Source organism: Pristiophorus japonicus, chromosome 10 (genome assembly GCF_044704955.1).
Source record: "Pristiophorus japonicus isolate sPriJap1 chromosome 10, sPriJap1.hap1, whole genome shotgun sequence".
Classification (NCBI taxonomy): domain Eukaryota; kingdom Metazoa; phylum Chordata; class Chondrichthyes; family Pristiophoridae; genus Pristiophorus; species Pristiophorus japonicus.
This window is the reverse complement of record NC_091986.1, coordinates 213,080,646-213,095,449: the sequence shown is the minus strand read 5'-3', so window position 1 is coordinate 213,095,449 and position 14,804 is coordinate 213,080,646. Positions and strand designations below refer to the sequence as shown.

The following is a 14,804-nucleotide window of genomic DNA, read 5'->3' as shown; positions in this document are numbered from 1 at the left end:
CTTAATAATTCCTCCCTCTTTCTTTCTCACCTCCCTCCCCCCATTTCAACTACAGCTGTCTGTCGCAAATATGGTCCGACTCAATCAGGCACTGTTCCCACCAGGCCGCGAGAAGATGGAGTCTCTGTATCACGCTGGCTTCAACGATGCTGTGAGGTTTCTACGGAATAAAAGCTATTTTGAGTAGTTAATTTTACTCGTCTCTTTTTGCATGTGTCTGTACGCTGTGCCATAAATCGATAAAAGTACAATATTATGATTGAATAAGCCAAAGAGTGCGATAGCATAGTGGTTATATTACAGGATTTGTTAAGGGAAGGTCGTGTCTGACAAACTTGATTGAATTTTTCGAGGAGGTAACCAGCAGGGTCGATGAAGGCAAAGCATATGATGTAGTGAATATGGATTTTAGCAAAGCTTTTGATAAGGTCCCACATGGCAGACAGGTCACGAAAGTAAAAGCCCATAGGATCCAGGGTAAGGTGGCAGATTGGATCCAAAATTGGCTCGGAGGCTGGAAGCAAAGTGTAATGGTTGATGGGTGTTTTTGCGACTGGAAGGCTGTTTCCAGTGGGATTCCGCAGGGCTCAGTACTAGGTCCCTTGCTTTTTGTGATATACATCAATGATCTAGACTTGAATATAAGGGGTATGATTAAGAAGTTTGCAGATGATACTAAAATAGGCTGTGTGGTTGATAATGAAGAAGAAAGCTGCGGACTGCAGGAAGATACCAATCTACTGGTCAGGTGGGCGGAACAGTGGCAAATGGAATTTAATCCAGAGAAGTGTGAGGTAATGCATTTTGGGAGGGCAAACAAGGAAAGGTAGGACACTGAGAAGTGTAGAGGAAAAAAAGAGACCTGGGAGTGCAGGTCCACAGATCTCTGAAAGTAGCAGGCCAGGTAGATAAGGTGGTTAAGAAGGCATACGGAATACTTGCCTTTATTAGCCGAGGCATAGAATACAAGAGTGGGGGTGTTATGCTTGAACTGTACAAAACACTGGTTAGGCCACAGTTGGAGTACTGAATGCAGTTCTGGTCACCACATTACAGGAAGGATGTGATTGCACAGAGGAGATTTACGAGGATGTTGCCGGGTGCAGAGAATCTAAGCTATGAGGACAGATTAGATAGGCTCGATTTGTTTTCTGTGGAACAGAGGAGGCTGAGGGGAGACCTCATTGAGGTGTATAAAATTATGAGGGGCCGAGATATAGTGGATAGAAAGGGCCTATTTCCCTTAGCAGAGGGGTCCACAACCAGCGGGCATAAAATTAAAGTAATTGGTAGAAGGTTTAGAGGGGATTTGAGGGGAAATTTCTTTCCACAGAGGGTGGTGGGGGGAGTCTGGAACTCGTGGCCTGAAAGGGTGGTCGAGGCAGAGACCCTCACCGCATTTAAAAAGTACTTGGATGTGCACTTGAAGTGCCGTAACCTACAGGGCTACGGACCGAGAGCTGGAGAATGGGATTAGGCTGGGTAGCTCTTTGTCGGCCGGCGCGGACACGATCGGCCGAAATGGCCTCCTCCCGTGCTGTAAATTTCTATGGTTCTATGATTCTATGGACTAGTAATCCAGAGGCCTGAACAAATGATCCAGAGACTTGAGTTCAAAGCCCACCATGACAGCTGGGAAATTTAAATTCAGTTAATTAAATTGGTACTTACTATAAGAGGATTTGAGTATAAGAGTAAAGATTTCTTACTGCAATTATATAGGGCCCTGGTGAGACCACACCTGGAGTATTGTGTACAGTTTTGGTCTCCTTACTTAACGAAGGATATACTTGCCACAGAGGGAGTGCAACAAAGGTTCACCAGACTGATTCCTGGGATGGGAGGGGATTGTCCTATGAGGAGAGATTGAGTAGACGAGGCCTATATTCTCTGGAGTTTAGAAGAATGAGAGGTGATCTCATTGAAACATACAAAATTCTTACAGGGCTTGACAGGGTAGATGCAGGGAGGATGTTTCCCCCGGGCTGGGGAGTTTAGAACCAGGAGTCCCAGTCTCAGAGTAAGGGGTCGACCATTTAGGACTGAGATGAGGAAAAATTTCTTCACTCAGAGGGTGGTGAATCTTTGGAAATCTCTACCCCAGAGGGCTGTGGAGGCTCAGTCGTTGAGTATATTGAAGGCAGACATTGATAGATTTTTGGATATTAATGGAATCAAAGGATATGGGGATAGTGCAGGAAAGTGGAGCTGAGGTCGAAGATCAGCCATGATCTCATTGAATGGCGGAGCAGGCTTGAGGGGCCGAATGGCCTACTCCTATTTCTTATGTTCCTAAATAAATCTGTAATAAAAAGCTAGTATCAGTAATGGTGACCATGAAACTATTGGATTGTCGTTAAAAAAAACAATTTGGTCCTTGAGGAAGGAAATCTGCCGCCTTTACCCGGTCTGGCCTATATGTGACAATGTGGTTGACTCTTAACTGCCCTCTGAAAGGCCTAGCAAGCTGCTCAGTTGTATCATACCGCGACAAGAAACGATAATAAGACAGTCACTACACAGTCTGTGGCGGTTCAAGCTGACCACCACCTTCTCGAGGGCAATTCGGTGTTGGCAGAAAATGCTGTCCTTGCCAGCGACGCCCACATCCTGTGTTGTATAATAAAACAACTCTTGTTTTTATCAAATGGGACTTTGAGGTTTTGGTTGGTGTTTTGGAGGCCACATTCTGAGGGGAAAAAAGTGGCCCTTAGTTATAAAACAAAAGAGAGAAAGAGTTGCATTTATTTGGCACCTTTCACAACCTCAGGACATCCCAAAGTGTTTTGCAGCCAATGAAGCACTTTTTGAAGTGCAGTCACTGTTGTAATGTCGGAAACATGGCAGCCAATCTCCGCACAGCAAGCTCCCACAAACAGCAATGTGATAATTACCAGATAATCTTCTTGTGTTGATTGAGGGATGAATGTTGGCCAGGACACCGGGGCTAACTCCTCTGCTACTCTTCGAAATAGTGCCATGGGATCTTTTATAGCCAGCCGAGAGAGCAGACGGGACCTCGGTTCAATGTCTCATCCTAAAGACGGATTAATTATAAGCCTATATTACTCCCTCCCATGATGAAAATACTCATATTAACTGTGTAAACATATTTCTTGTTCTAAAACGCTTTCAACCTTACATTCGTGCAATTGTTTATAAAAATTGTTATGGAAAGCCGAGATATTTATAATACTGGAAGAATCATTTGAGTTATAACCATGAATGGCAATGCAGAGATTAAATCAGCTGCCGCAATTGTTGGTATCAGATCTAAAACTGATGCCGTGGTGCTCTGAATTAGAACTGTGTCCTTTTATCCCAGATATGGGCTACAATCCAGCCCAGACAGACGGATGAAGGACTCCCGTTTGGCTGCAAGGATCCTACATTAAATGAGATTGGACAGATTCGGTCCAATTCCCAGTGGGCACAAGCCGCGTAAACATAACAGCATAAGAAATAGGAGCAGGAGTCGGCCATTTGGCCCCTCGAACCTGCTCCGCCATTCAATAAGATCATGGCTGATCTGATCATGGACTCGGCTCCACTTCCCTGCCCGCTCCCCTATCAAAGAGGCCATAACAGCGGCAAGAGTGGGAATTGGAAACGTCATGTTCTTCTGAGGTTAAGGTGTCCTGTTGGGGGCAGAGTGGAGGAAATGATGTCTCGAGGTAGATTTTCAACTTGCTGACGGGCCGTAAAAATCAGCATAGCAGGTCATCCACCCGTTATAGAAACCTCCCGGTTTACCTTTCTGTTGCACTCGATGGAAGCGAAATGGGGAAGTTTCTATATTATAAAGTCTTGCATTTATCGAATGCCTTTCATGACCACTGGACGTCTCAAAGCGATTTACAGCCAACAAAGTACTTTTGAAGTGTAGTCACTGTTGTGGGAAACGCGGCAGCCAATTTGCGCACAGCAAGCTCCCGCAAACAGCAATGTGATAATCTGTTTTTGTTGTGTTGAGTGAGGGATAAATATTGGCCCAGGACACCGGGGATAACTCCCTCGTTCTCCTTCGAAATAGTGCCATGGGATCGTTTACGTCCACCCGAGAGAGCAGACAGGACCTCGGCTTAACAGCTCACCCGAAAGATGGCACCTCCAACAGTGCAGCACTCCCTCAGTACTGCACTGGGATGTCAGCCTAGATTTATGTGCTAAAGTTCCTGGAGTGGGTCATGAACCCACAACCTTCTGACACAGAGGCGAGCGTGCTGCCCACTGAGCCACAGCTGACACACTGGCTACTAAAGGCGCAAATTGTTGTATAAGGGGCACCCAATCTACAGCGCCTGTTATATGCCTGGGCGGCTAGTTGAATGTCCAACCCTCTTGTCTCCAACCTGTGCTGTACCTGATCTGGGAGTACTTGATGCAAACACTGGCTCAGATCTCCAGCACAGATAGGCCCTCACTTTGTTAAATACCCAATAAAATACTTGTTAAAAATGTTTCCTTCAAGACTGGGATTAAAATTTGGTTGGTCATCGATGAATTGGGTAGAAGTTATGCTGCAGCTATCCAAAGCTCTGGTGAGACCACACCTTGGAGCACTGAGAGTAGTCCTAGGCACCACACCTTAGGAAGGATATATTGGCCTTGGAGGGCGTGCAGTGTAGGTTTATCAGAATGGTACCCAAACTTCAAGGGTTAAATTACGAGGAGAGATTAAACAAACTAGGGTTGTATTCCCTAGAATTTAGAAGGTTAAGGGGCGATCTGATCAAAGATTTCAAGATGTTAAGGGGAACAGATAGGGTAGATAGAGAGATTCTATTTCTGCTGTTTGGGGAGTTTGGACTAGGGGCACAGTCTAAAAATTAGAGCCAGACCTTTCAAGAGTGAAATTAGGAAACACTTCTACACGGATAGGGTGGTAGAAGTCTGGAACTCTCTTCTACAAGCGACAATTGATGCTAGATCAATTGTTCATTTTAAATCTGAGATTGATAGATTTTTGTCAACCAAAGGATTATGTGCCAAAGGCAGTATATGGAGTTAGGTCGCAGATCAGCCTCATGAATGGTGGAGTTGAGTTGCTCTGTCGAGCATTTGGTGCATGCAATGGCGGCAGCCACTCTGACCTCTCTGACCTCTCCTCCACCTACGAACTGGACCTCTGGCCATCCCACTGCCTGCCCTCAGCTAGGAGCTAATACCTGGGAGAGGGAAGCATTGCCTCAAATCTCTCACTCCCACTCTCCACACCTCGGATTTCTCACCATCTCTCCGAAAGGTGCTGCTCAGCACCGAGCTTACAGCTCGCACCCCGCCGTAGACAACTAGGCCCATGCAGCAGAGCCTGGTCTCCCGTCGTCTCGGACCCCCTTGCCACCGGACCAAGACCTCGCTCTGCTAAGCCCACGCGGTAGCCGGTGTACAACGGCCACCCCACGTTAAAATAACTCGCGCACAGGCACCTTCCACCCTTCAAAATGAAGTTCTGGACCTGGAACCAACCCCAAGAGCGACAGACCGGAACGCCGCACTGCTATCGTTGTCCGGGAGCTCAGAAGCTTCGACGTTGCCATCGCCGCCCTAAGCAAGACCCGACGGGCAGGGGAAGGCCAGCTCAAAGAGCAAGGTGGTGGTTACACATCCTTCTGGAAAGGCAAACCAGAAGAAAAACGTCACCTCCATGGAGTTGGCTTCGCCATCAAGAATGAGCTGGTCGGCCGCCTCAGAGACTCCCCCTGCGGGATAAGCGAACGCCTCATGACTCTTCGACTAACTCTAGCCTGGAACCAGTGCGTTACGTCATCAGCGCGTACGATCCAACACTTGACGCTACAGATGAGGAATTCTACTCCAGCCTCGAACAATCCCTGTCCCGAGTTTCAACGGAGGACAAACTGATCCTCCTTGGCGATTTCAACACCAGAGTCGGTAAGGACACACCTCTGGGGAGATGTGATCGGCAGCGAGGGGGTAGGGAAAACCAACTCCAGCGGTACCCTGCTCCTGACAAAATGCCTAGAATATGGTCTTGTCATCACCAACACTTTGTTCCATCAGAGGAACAAGTACAAGGCATCGCGGCAACACTCTCGCTCCAAGCACTGGCATCTGCTCGACTACGTCATCGTCCGAGCGAGGGACTGGAAGGACGTGCGCATCAACCTGTGCCATGACAGGAGCTGACGACTGCTGGACGGACCACTGCCTTATCCGCTCCGTCATTAACATCAATGTAGCCCCAAAACAGCGACGGCAACAAAAACAATGCCGCAGGAAACTCAACGCAGAGGCACTCAAACACCCTGTTAAGAAAGCCCTATACAGCCAGCGCCAATCTGGTGACCCTCGATAACCCAGAGACGCAGAGGGCCTGGTCTGCCCTCAAGGGCTCCATAATCAGCACCTGCGAAGAGACCCTCGGTCACTCAACCACGAAACACCAGGAGATCCAGGAGCTAATTACTGCAAGCGCAAGACATGTCTGAACTTAAAGCAACAACCCAACACGAGAGCAAGAAAGCAGCTCTACAGACGGCTGAAAGCCAAGGTCCAATAAAAAACCTGCGACTTAAGAAACAGATGGTGAATGGTGAAAGCACAGGAGATCCAGCAGTTAGCCGACAATCATGACGTGCGTGGATTCTTCAGCGCAATCAACACCACCTACGGCCCAAAGAACCCAAGGCCCTACCCCACTGCTGGCCAAGAATGGTGAGGTGCTCATCAAATACAGAGAGGCAGTCAATGCCCGTTCGGAGGAACATTTTGAAGATCTCCTTAACCGAGACTTTGTCTTCGACGCGAATGTCTTCCATCCCACAGCATACTACCTGCCACCATCTCAGCACAACCTCAGCCCGGCACGAGGTAGAAAAGGCCATTCATCAGCTGAAGAATAACAAGGCAACAGGAGCAGTTGGAATTCCTGCTGAAGCACTAAAGCATGGCGGAGAAGCAATATTGGCACGAATACATGACCTCCTCTCTTATCTGGAAGGAGGAGAGCATGCCAGGATATCTCGGAGATGCCGTAATCGTGATCATCTTTAAGAAAGGGGACAAGTCCGACTGCGGTAACTCCAGAGGAATCTCCCTGCTGTCAGCCACAGGGAAAATCATTGCAAGAATCCTCCTCAGTTGTCTTCTCCCTGTGGCTGAAGAACTCCTCCCAGAGTCACAATGTGGATTCTGTCCACTGAGGGGTACAACGGACATGATCTTCACTGCGCGACAACTACAAGAGAAATGCAGGGAACAGCATCAACCCTTGTACATGGCCTTTGACCTCGCAAAGGCCTTTGAAACAGTCAACTGTGAGGGATTATGGAGCGTCCTCCTCTGTTTCGGCTGTCCTCAAAAGTTTGTCACCATCCTCCGTCTGCTCCACGATGACATGCAAGCCGTGATCCTGACCAATGGATCCATCACAGACCCAATCCACGTCCGGGGTCAAGCAGGGCTGTGTCATCGCGCCAATCCTCTTCTCGATCTTCCTCGCTGCAATGCTACATCTCACCCTGAGCAAGCTCCCTGCCGGAGTGGAGCTAAATTATCGAACAGATGGGAACCTGTTCAACCTTCGCCGCCTCCAGGCCAGATCCAAGGTCGTCGCATCCTCTGTCATTGAACCACAGTAGGCAGACGAGGCCGAGCTCCAAGCCATCATCAACACTTTCACCGAGGCATACGAGAGCATGGGCCTTACTCTAAACATCCGTAAGACAAAGGTCCTCTACCAACCTGATTCCGTCACACAGCACTGCCCCCCGATTATCAAAATCCATGACGAGGCCTTGGACAACGTGGACCACTTTCCATTCCTCGGGAGCCTACTATTAGCAAGAGCAGACATTGACGACGGGGTCCAACACCGCCTCCAGTGCACCAGCGCAGCCTTCGGTCGCCTGAGGAAGAGAATGTTTGAAGACCAGGACCTCAAATCTGGCACCAAGTTTATGATCTACAGGCAGTAGTGATACCCACCCTCCTGTATGGCTCAGAGACGTGGACTATATACAGCAGACATCTCAAAGCGCTGGAGAAATACCACCAGCGCTGCCTCCGCAAGATCCTGCAAATCCCCTGGGAGGACGGACACACCAACGTCAGTGTTCTCGCTCAGGCCAACATCCCTAGCATCAAAGTATTGACCACATTCAATCAGCTCCGTTGGGCGGGCCACATCATCTGACACGAGACTCCCAAAGTAAGCGCTCTAAGTGGAGCTTTGACACGGCAAGCGAGCCGCAGGTGGGCAGAGGAAATGTTTCAAGGACACCTTCAAAGCTTCCTTGACACAATGCAACACCCACCGACTCCTAGGAATCCCTGGCCCAACCGCCCAAAGTGGAGGAAGAGCATCCAGGAGGGCGCTGAACACCTCGAGTCCCATCGCCGAGAGCATGCAGAAACCAAGCGCAGTCAGCGGAAGGAGCGTGCGGCAAACCAGACTCCTCACCCACCCCTTTCCTTTAACCACTGTCTGTCCCACCTGTGACAGGGACTGTAATTCCCATATTGGAATGTTCAGTCACCTGAGAACTCACTTTTAGAGTGGAAGCAAGTCTTCCTCGACTCCGAGGGACTGCCTATGATGATGATGATGAATGGTGGAACAGGCTCGAGGGGCTGAATGGCCTCCTCCTGTTCCTATGTTCCTAGAATTTAATGTTAATTTCTAGATACAAAGGTCATAGAAGGTTATGGCACAGAAGGAGGCCATTCGGCCCATCGTGTCTGCGTCGGTCAGAAGAGCTATCCAGCCTAATCCCACTTTCCAGATCTTGGTCCATAGCTGTAGGTTACTTCAAGCACTTTTTAAATGCAATAAGGGTTTCTGCATCTACCACCCTTTCAGGCAGTGAGTTCCATACCCTCCAGCAAACTCTGGGTGAAAAAGGTTCTCCTCAACTCCTCTCTAATCCTGCTGCCAATTACTTTAAATCTGTACCCCCTGGTTACTCTTTGCTAAGGGAAATAGGTCCTTCATATCCACTCCATCCAAGCCCCTCATAATTTTACACACCTCAATGAAGTCTCCCCTTGACCTCAGATGGTGACGCGTCCAACTCCGGGGGAAGCGGGAGGAGTCGCCCAGACTAAGTTCTTGAGTACAGGTTATCCTTTAAAGCAGATCAGTTTGGATTAAAGAAAGGACCTGCATTTACATAGCACCTTTCACGGGAGCAGGGTGCGGCGGCCCGGCCCGGAAATTGGCACGGTCCCGGCCTGCAAGACCATCAGCAGGCCGGGGCCATTGGAGGGAGCAGCGTGCGGTGGTATACCACTGCAGGGAGCAGCGCGTGCTGCTGCAGGAGGGCGACGGCTACGAAGCCAGGTCGCTGATTGCAGTGCGGGCAGGCACAGCAGGAGGGGGCGAAGGAGCGGCAAGAGTTTGTAGAGGGATGTGATCGGGGCCCAGGAGAGGCATGAGTCTGGGGCCCAGAAGAGTCGAGGGCCCAGGGTAGCACGAGCCAGCCCACACTGCTATATGTGTGCTCGGTCGGTCTGTGCAGCAGAACTGGTCTCCAATTAGGCTTTGGTAATCCTTGCCACTGGACCAAGACCTAGCTCTGTCAAGCCCGTGTGGTGGCTGGTGTGCAACGGCCACCACACGTTAAAAAAATCCACGCACAGGCATCTTCCATCCTTCAGGATATAGTTCGGGATCTGGAATATTAGGTCCTTCATTGAAACACCTGTGAACTCATCCCTTTTTGGCATGGAAGCAAGTCATCCTCGCTTCGAGGGACTGCCTATGATGATGATGATGATAATGATGGCCTCCTCTGCTCCAAAGTAAACAATCCCAGCCTGTCCAATCTTTACCTCAGCCAATGGAGGCGGTGGACTCCAAAGCTGGAGCGAGCTACGCCGAGGGAATTGGGCAGGCAGGTGGCAGATGACGTTCAACGTAGAAAAACACAAAGTGCTTCACACGGGGACAGAAAATCCAGGAAGGGACTATTAGTGAAATGGAAAGAAAATAATGTGTATGAAAAGTGAGAGAGATCTGGTTGACAATAAATTGAAGCGATCGCGAGAATGCTCAGCAGCAGCTGAGCACAGCGAATGTGAAGTCGGGATCGCTTTGGAGGTTAAGATTGAGGTGAAATGGTGAGGTAATCCTGTAATTTTATAGATCAATGGTGTGTCCACACTTGGATTGCTCTGCACAGTTCTGGCCGCCACAGTACGAAAAGGATATTGCAGCTATTGAAAGGATACAGAGCAGGGCGACTGGAATGATTGAGGGATTGGATAAGAAAGAGCATTTATGTAAATTGGGCATGTTATCACTGGTAAAGAGGAGGTCTAGAGGTGATATGATTGCTGTTATGATTCTAAAGGGACTAGATAATGTCAGCCATGACCAGCTGTTTCACCTTGTCCTGAACATTGGAACCCGAGGACACTGCTGCGCTTGAAGGAGCGGAAATTCAAAGCTAATCTGCGAAATAATCTTTCAGTGAGTGAGTGATCAGTCTATGGAACGGGCTCCCTAGGGAGTCGCTGGAAGCAAGTTAGTATTGATTCATTCAGATGCAAATGAGAGAGATTCCTTTCAGAAAATAACATTCTGGGATACAGAATGTGAGACGTGGCGTGTGGTGAGTGTAGCGAGCTCGGGAGGAACAGGTGACCCGGGATCTGTGGTTCCCCAAACTCCTCCCCCACTGGGGGCTTTCCTCGCCCCATGTCTGCCTCTGTTGCAGACCCATTGACAGAGATTGGTTGCTGTGATTGGTCAACAGCTCCATTATCATTGTATTGTCGACTACCAGGATGGTCGAAGGCGAACCAGATGGACCTTGGTCTTTTATCGTCCAGTAATTCCTACGTTCCCTCCCCACTTTTCCCCACAACTTCTCTCTTGAAAGTGAGCAACGCATGCTGGGGGTACAGTTCGACAAGCAGCAGCTCACCACTTCCTTGCCAACGTGTCCAACCCCTCTACCTGTTGAGCCTGAACGGCAAGTGCTGGTGGGCTACTCAACCATGGTGAGTCGGTCACTCTCTCTCACTCTCTCACTCTCTCTCACTCACTCACCTCACTCACCTCACTCACACCACACCCCTACCTGGCAGCAACCCATGGCTCAGTGGGTAGCACACTCACCTCTGGGTCAGAAGATTGTGGGTTCAAGTCCCACTCCAGCACAAAAAATCTAAGCTGATGCTCCCATGCAGTGCTGCACTGTTGGAGGTGTGTTTTTCGGATGAGACGTTAAACCGAGGCCCCGCCTGCTCTCTCAGGTGGACGTGAAAGATCCCATGGATCTTATTTTGAAGAAGAGCAGGGGAGTTCTCCCTGGTGTCCTGGCCATAATTAATCCCTCAACCAACATTGCTAAAACAGTTTATCTGGTCATTATCACATTGCTGTTTGTGGGAGCTTGCTGTGCGCAAATTGGCTCCTACATTCCTTACATTACAACAGTGACTACACTTCAAAAAGTACTTCATTGGTCCTAAAGCGCTTTGGGACGTCCGGTTGTCGTGAAAGGCGCTATGTAAATGCATAACCTTCTTTCTTTTAGCCATCAGGCCCCCTTTTTAAAATCTTTTCGCTAGCATGGGGAGAATAAGGCCAATTATAATTACCCCCCTCCACCCCTTACTGTTGTCATGGCACGAACCAGTTAATTCCATACAGTAGGCATTCTCTGAATTTACCTGCGTCTTTGCTGGCAACGGCCGCCTCGGTTCCTCACCAGGGGCACCTCCGCTGTAACACTATCCAAAACAATGAAAGTCTCAAACTGATGAATGCGATTGAAGTAATTGCAGCTTGTAGCAAAATCTACTGTTGAAATTGCTGGCCATATATTACATTATGAATGGGTGTAATGTATTTTTTATGCTGCATTGTAATTCTGCATTGATGCTGCGATAAAATGAATGTACAATGGATGAGGGCTTTCTTACTGTTGCCTTCTGATTTATTTTGAAAGTGTTTGCGTCAATTAATTTTTTTTCATATTTATTTGCATGGGATATCCGGATAAGTTTCCTGATTTATTTTTATCGATAGCCCATTTGCCACAACGAGAAAAGAAAAAAAAGACTTGCATTTATATAGCACCTTTCACGACCACAGGACGCACCAAAGTGCTTTACAGCCAATGAAGTACTTTTGAAGTGTAGTCACTGTTGTAATGTGGGGAAAGGCAGCAGCCAATTTGCGCACAGCAAGCTCCCACAAACAGCAATGTGATAATGACCAGATAATTTGTTTTTTTTTAATGTTGATTGAGGGATAAATATTGTCCAGGACACCGGGGATAACTCTCCTGCTATTCTTTCAAATCGTGCCACGGAATCTTTTACATCTATGGGGCCTTGGTTTAACGTTTTATCCGAAAGATGGCACCTCCAATGGTGCAACATTCCCTCAGCACTGCTCTGAAGTGTCAGCCTAGAATATTTTGTGCTCAAGTCTCTGGAGTGGGATTTGAACCCACAACCTTCTGATTCAGAGGCAAAGGTGCTACGAACTGAGCCACTGTAACAGCCCAGAGAGCAGAGATATTATGAATAAAGTTATCCATGTCTTTTAATGAGACGCAGAATGTCGTTCAGGAGATGGTGGCTTGGCGGTGGGGCCAAGGAATAAACAGTAGCCAGGACACCAGGAGCACTCCTTGCAAATAGTACCACGTGATATTTTACTTCTACTGAACGGGTCCTCACTTTAACGTCTCACCCAATAGACAGCACCCATGGCAATACAGCACTACATTGGCGGGCCAGCCTAGATTACGTGCTCAATTCCTGCCAGTGGGATGTGAATCCAGAACCTCCTGACTAACAGGCGAGAGTGCCACCATTGAGCCAAGCTGGGACATTTTAAGTATGCGAGAAAACATTTTTATTAAATATTAAAATAGAAAAGCATAAATAAAATGTAAATTTATTTACGCAATAAAGTTTATTTTTTCACTAATGCTGTCCGATCCAAGAAAGGTACGTAACAGATAAACAATACAAAAATATAACTGCAGGAAGAGACCAGGATTTATATACTAGCTGAGATGTCTGCGCTCCTCTAATTCTGCCCTTTTGAGCATCCCTGATTATAATCGCTCAACCATCGGTGGCCGTGCCTTCTGTTGCCTAGGCCCTAAGCTCTGGAACTCCCTGCCTAAACCTCTCCGCCTCTCTACCTCTCTCTCCTCCTTCAAGACGCTCCTTAAAACCTACCTCTTTTGGTCACCTGCGCTAATTTCTACTTATGCGGCTTGGTGTAAAATTTTTATCGCATAATACTCCTGTGAAGCGCCTTGGGACATTTTGATATGGTAAATGCGCTATATAAATACAAGTTGTTGTTGTAATTTAAAACAATTATAAGATTCCTAATACAGCTGATTGGTTTGAAGTCAACAGACGAGGGGAAGCTGTATCAGTGAAATTTCTGTTTCCTGTTCCTACGAAAATGCTTCAACAATACTGCAGTTAAAACAATTCACCTTTCAAGATCAGAAAAATTCTGAACTAGGACACTAATATTGTTTATCCTACAATAAATAACTGACAAGTCCCGTTCACCCATCATCCTTTGTGCTCGCTGACCTACCATTGGCTCCCGGTCCGGCCACACCTCGATTTAAAAATTCTCAGGTTTGTCTTCACGTCCCTCCACGGCCTCGTCCCCTCCCTATCTCTGTAATCTCCTCCAGCTCCACAACCCTCTGACATCTCTGCACTTCTCCGATTCTGGCCTCTTGCGCATTCCTGATTTTAATTGCTTCGGTCTTGGTGGCCGTGCCTTCAGCTGCCTGGGTCCTAAACTCTGGAACTCCCTCCGTTAACCTCCCCGCCTCTCTACCTCTCTCTTCCCCTTGAAGATGCTCCTTAAAACCTTCCTCTTTGACCAAGCTTTTGGTCATCTCCCCTAATATCTCCTTATGCGGCTTGGTGTCAAATTTCTTCGATAACGCTCCTGTGACGTGCCGTGGGATGTTTTATATAAGAACATAAGAAATAGGAGCAGGAGTGGGCCATTTGGCCCCTCGAGCTTGCTCCGCCATTCAATAAGATCAGCTCCACTTCCCTGCCCGCTCCCCATAACCCTTTGCTCCCTTATCGCTCAAAAATCTGTCTATCGCCACCTTAAATATATTCAATGACCCAGCCTCCACAGTTCTCTGGGGCAGAGAATTCCACAGATTTACAACCCTCAGAGAAGAAATGCCTCCTCATCTCAGTTTTAAATGGGCGACCCCTTATTCTGAGACTATGTCCCCTAGTTTTTGTTTTCTCTTTGAGTGGAAATATGGAATTAAAGGTGCTACATTAATACAAGTTGTTGTTACGTTCTAACTCGTGGCTGTAATAGGTGCCGATGGAGAAGGTACACATTGCACCATCCATCCAGAGCGCCTACTCTAACATCTTCAATGATAGCATCCAGCTCTTTCTTCGGTGGCTTCAGAACCCGGCCTCAACCACTTTTTCCAGCGACTCATTCAATGCTGCTGATCACCCTGTCGGTAAAAGAATACTTCTTGACGTCTACCTAAGCTTGACGCTCCTTGTTAGAACCAAAGGAACCTAAATAGCTTGTAACTGAGAACACAGAAATAGGAAAACTTGCATTTATACAGGACCTTTCATGACCTCAGGAAGTCCCAAAGCGCTTTACAACCAACTGAGGACTTTTGGAGTGCAGTCACTGTTGTAATGTAGGGAAACGCAGCAGGCAATTTGAGCTCAGCAAGCTCCCACAAACAGCAGTGTGATGATGACCCGGTGATCTGTTTTAGTGATGTTGATTGAGGGATAAATATTGGCCCCAGGACACCGGGGATAACTCCCCTGGTCTTCTTCGAAAT

The 14,804-nt window shown here is 47.9% G+C and overlaps 1 protein-coding gene across 6 annotated transcripts in view; it reads left to right on the top strand.

Moving 5' to 3' along the window:
• The window catches only part of pnpla4 (patatin-like phospholipase domain containing 4), an 86,594-nt gene extending 74,716 nt beyond the window's left edge, over positions 1-11,878 (top strand). For all 6 annotated transcript variants that reach the window (XM_070892543.1, XM_070892538.1, XM_070892541.1 and 3 more), the window contains one exon: positions 56-11,878. In XM_070892543.1, the coding sequence (XP_070748644.1) occupies positions 56-187 (132 nt within the window). In that variant the 3' untranslated portion in view covers positions 188-11,878. The remainder of the gene's footprint in view (positions 1-55) is intronic.
• The last annotated feature ends 2,926 nt before the right edge of the window (positions 11,879-14,804 follow it).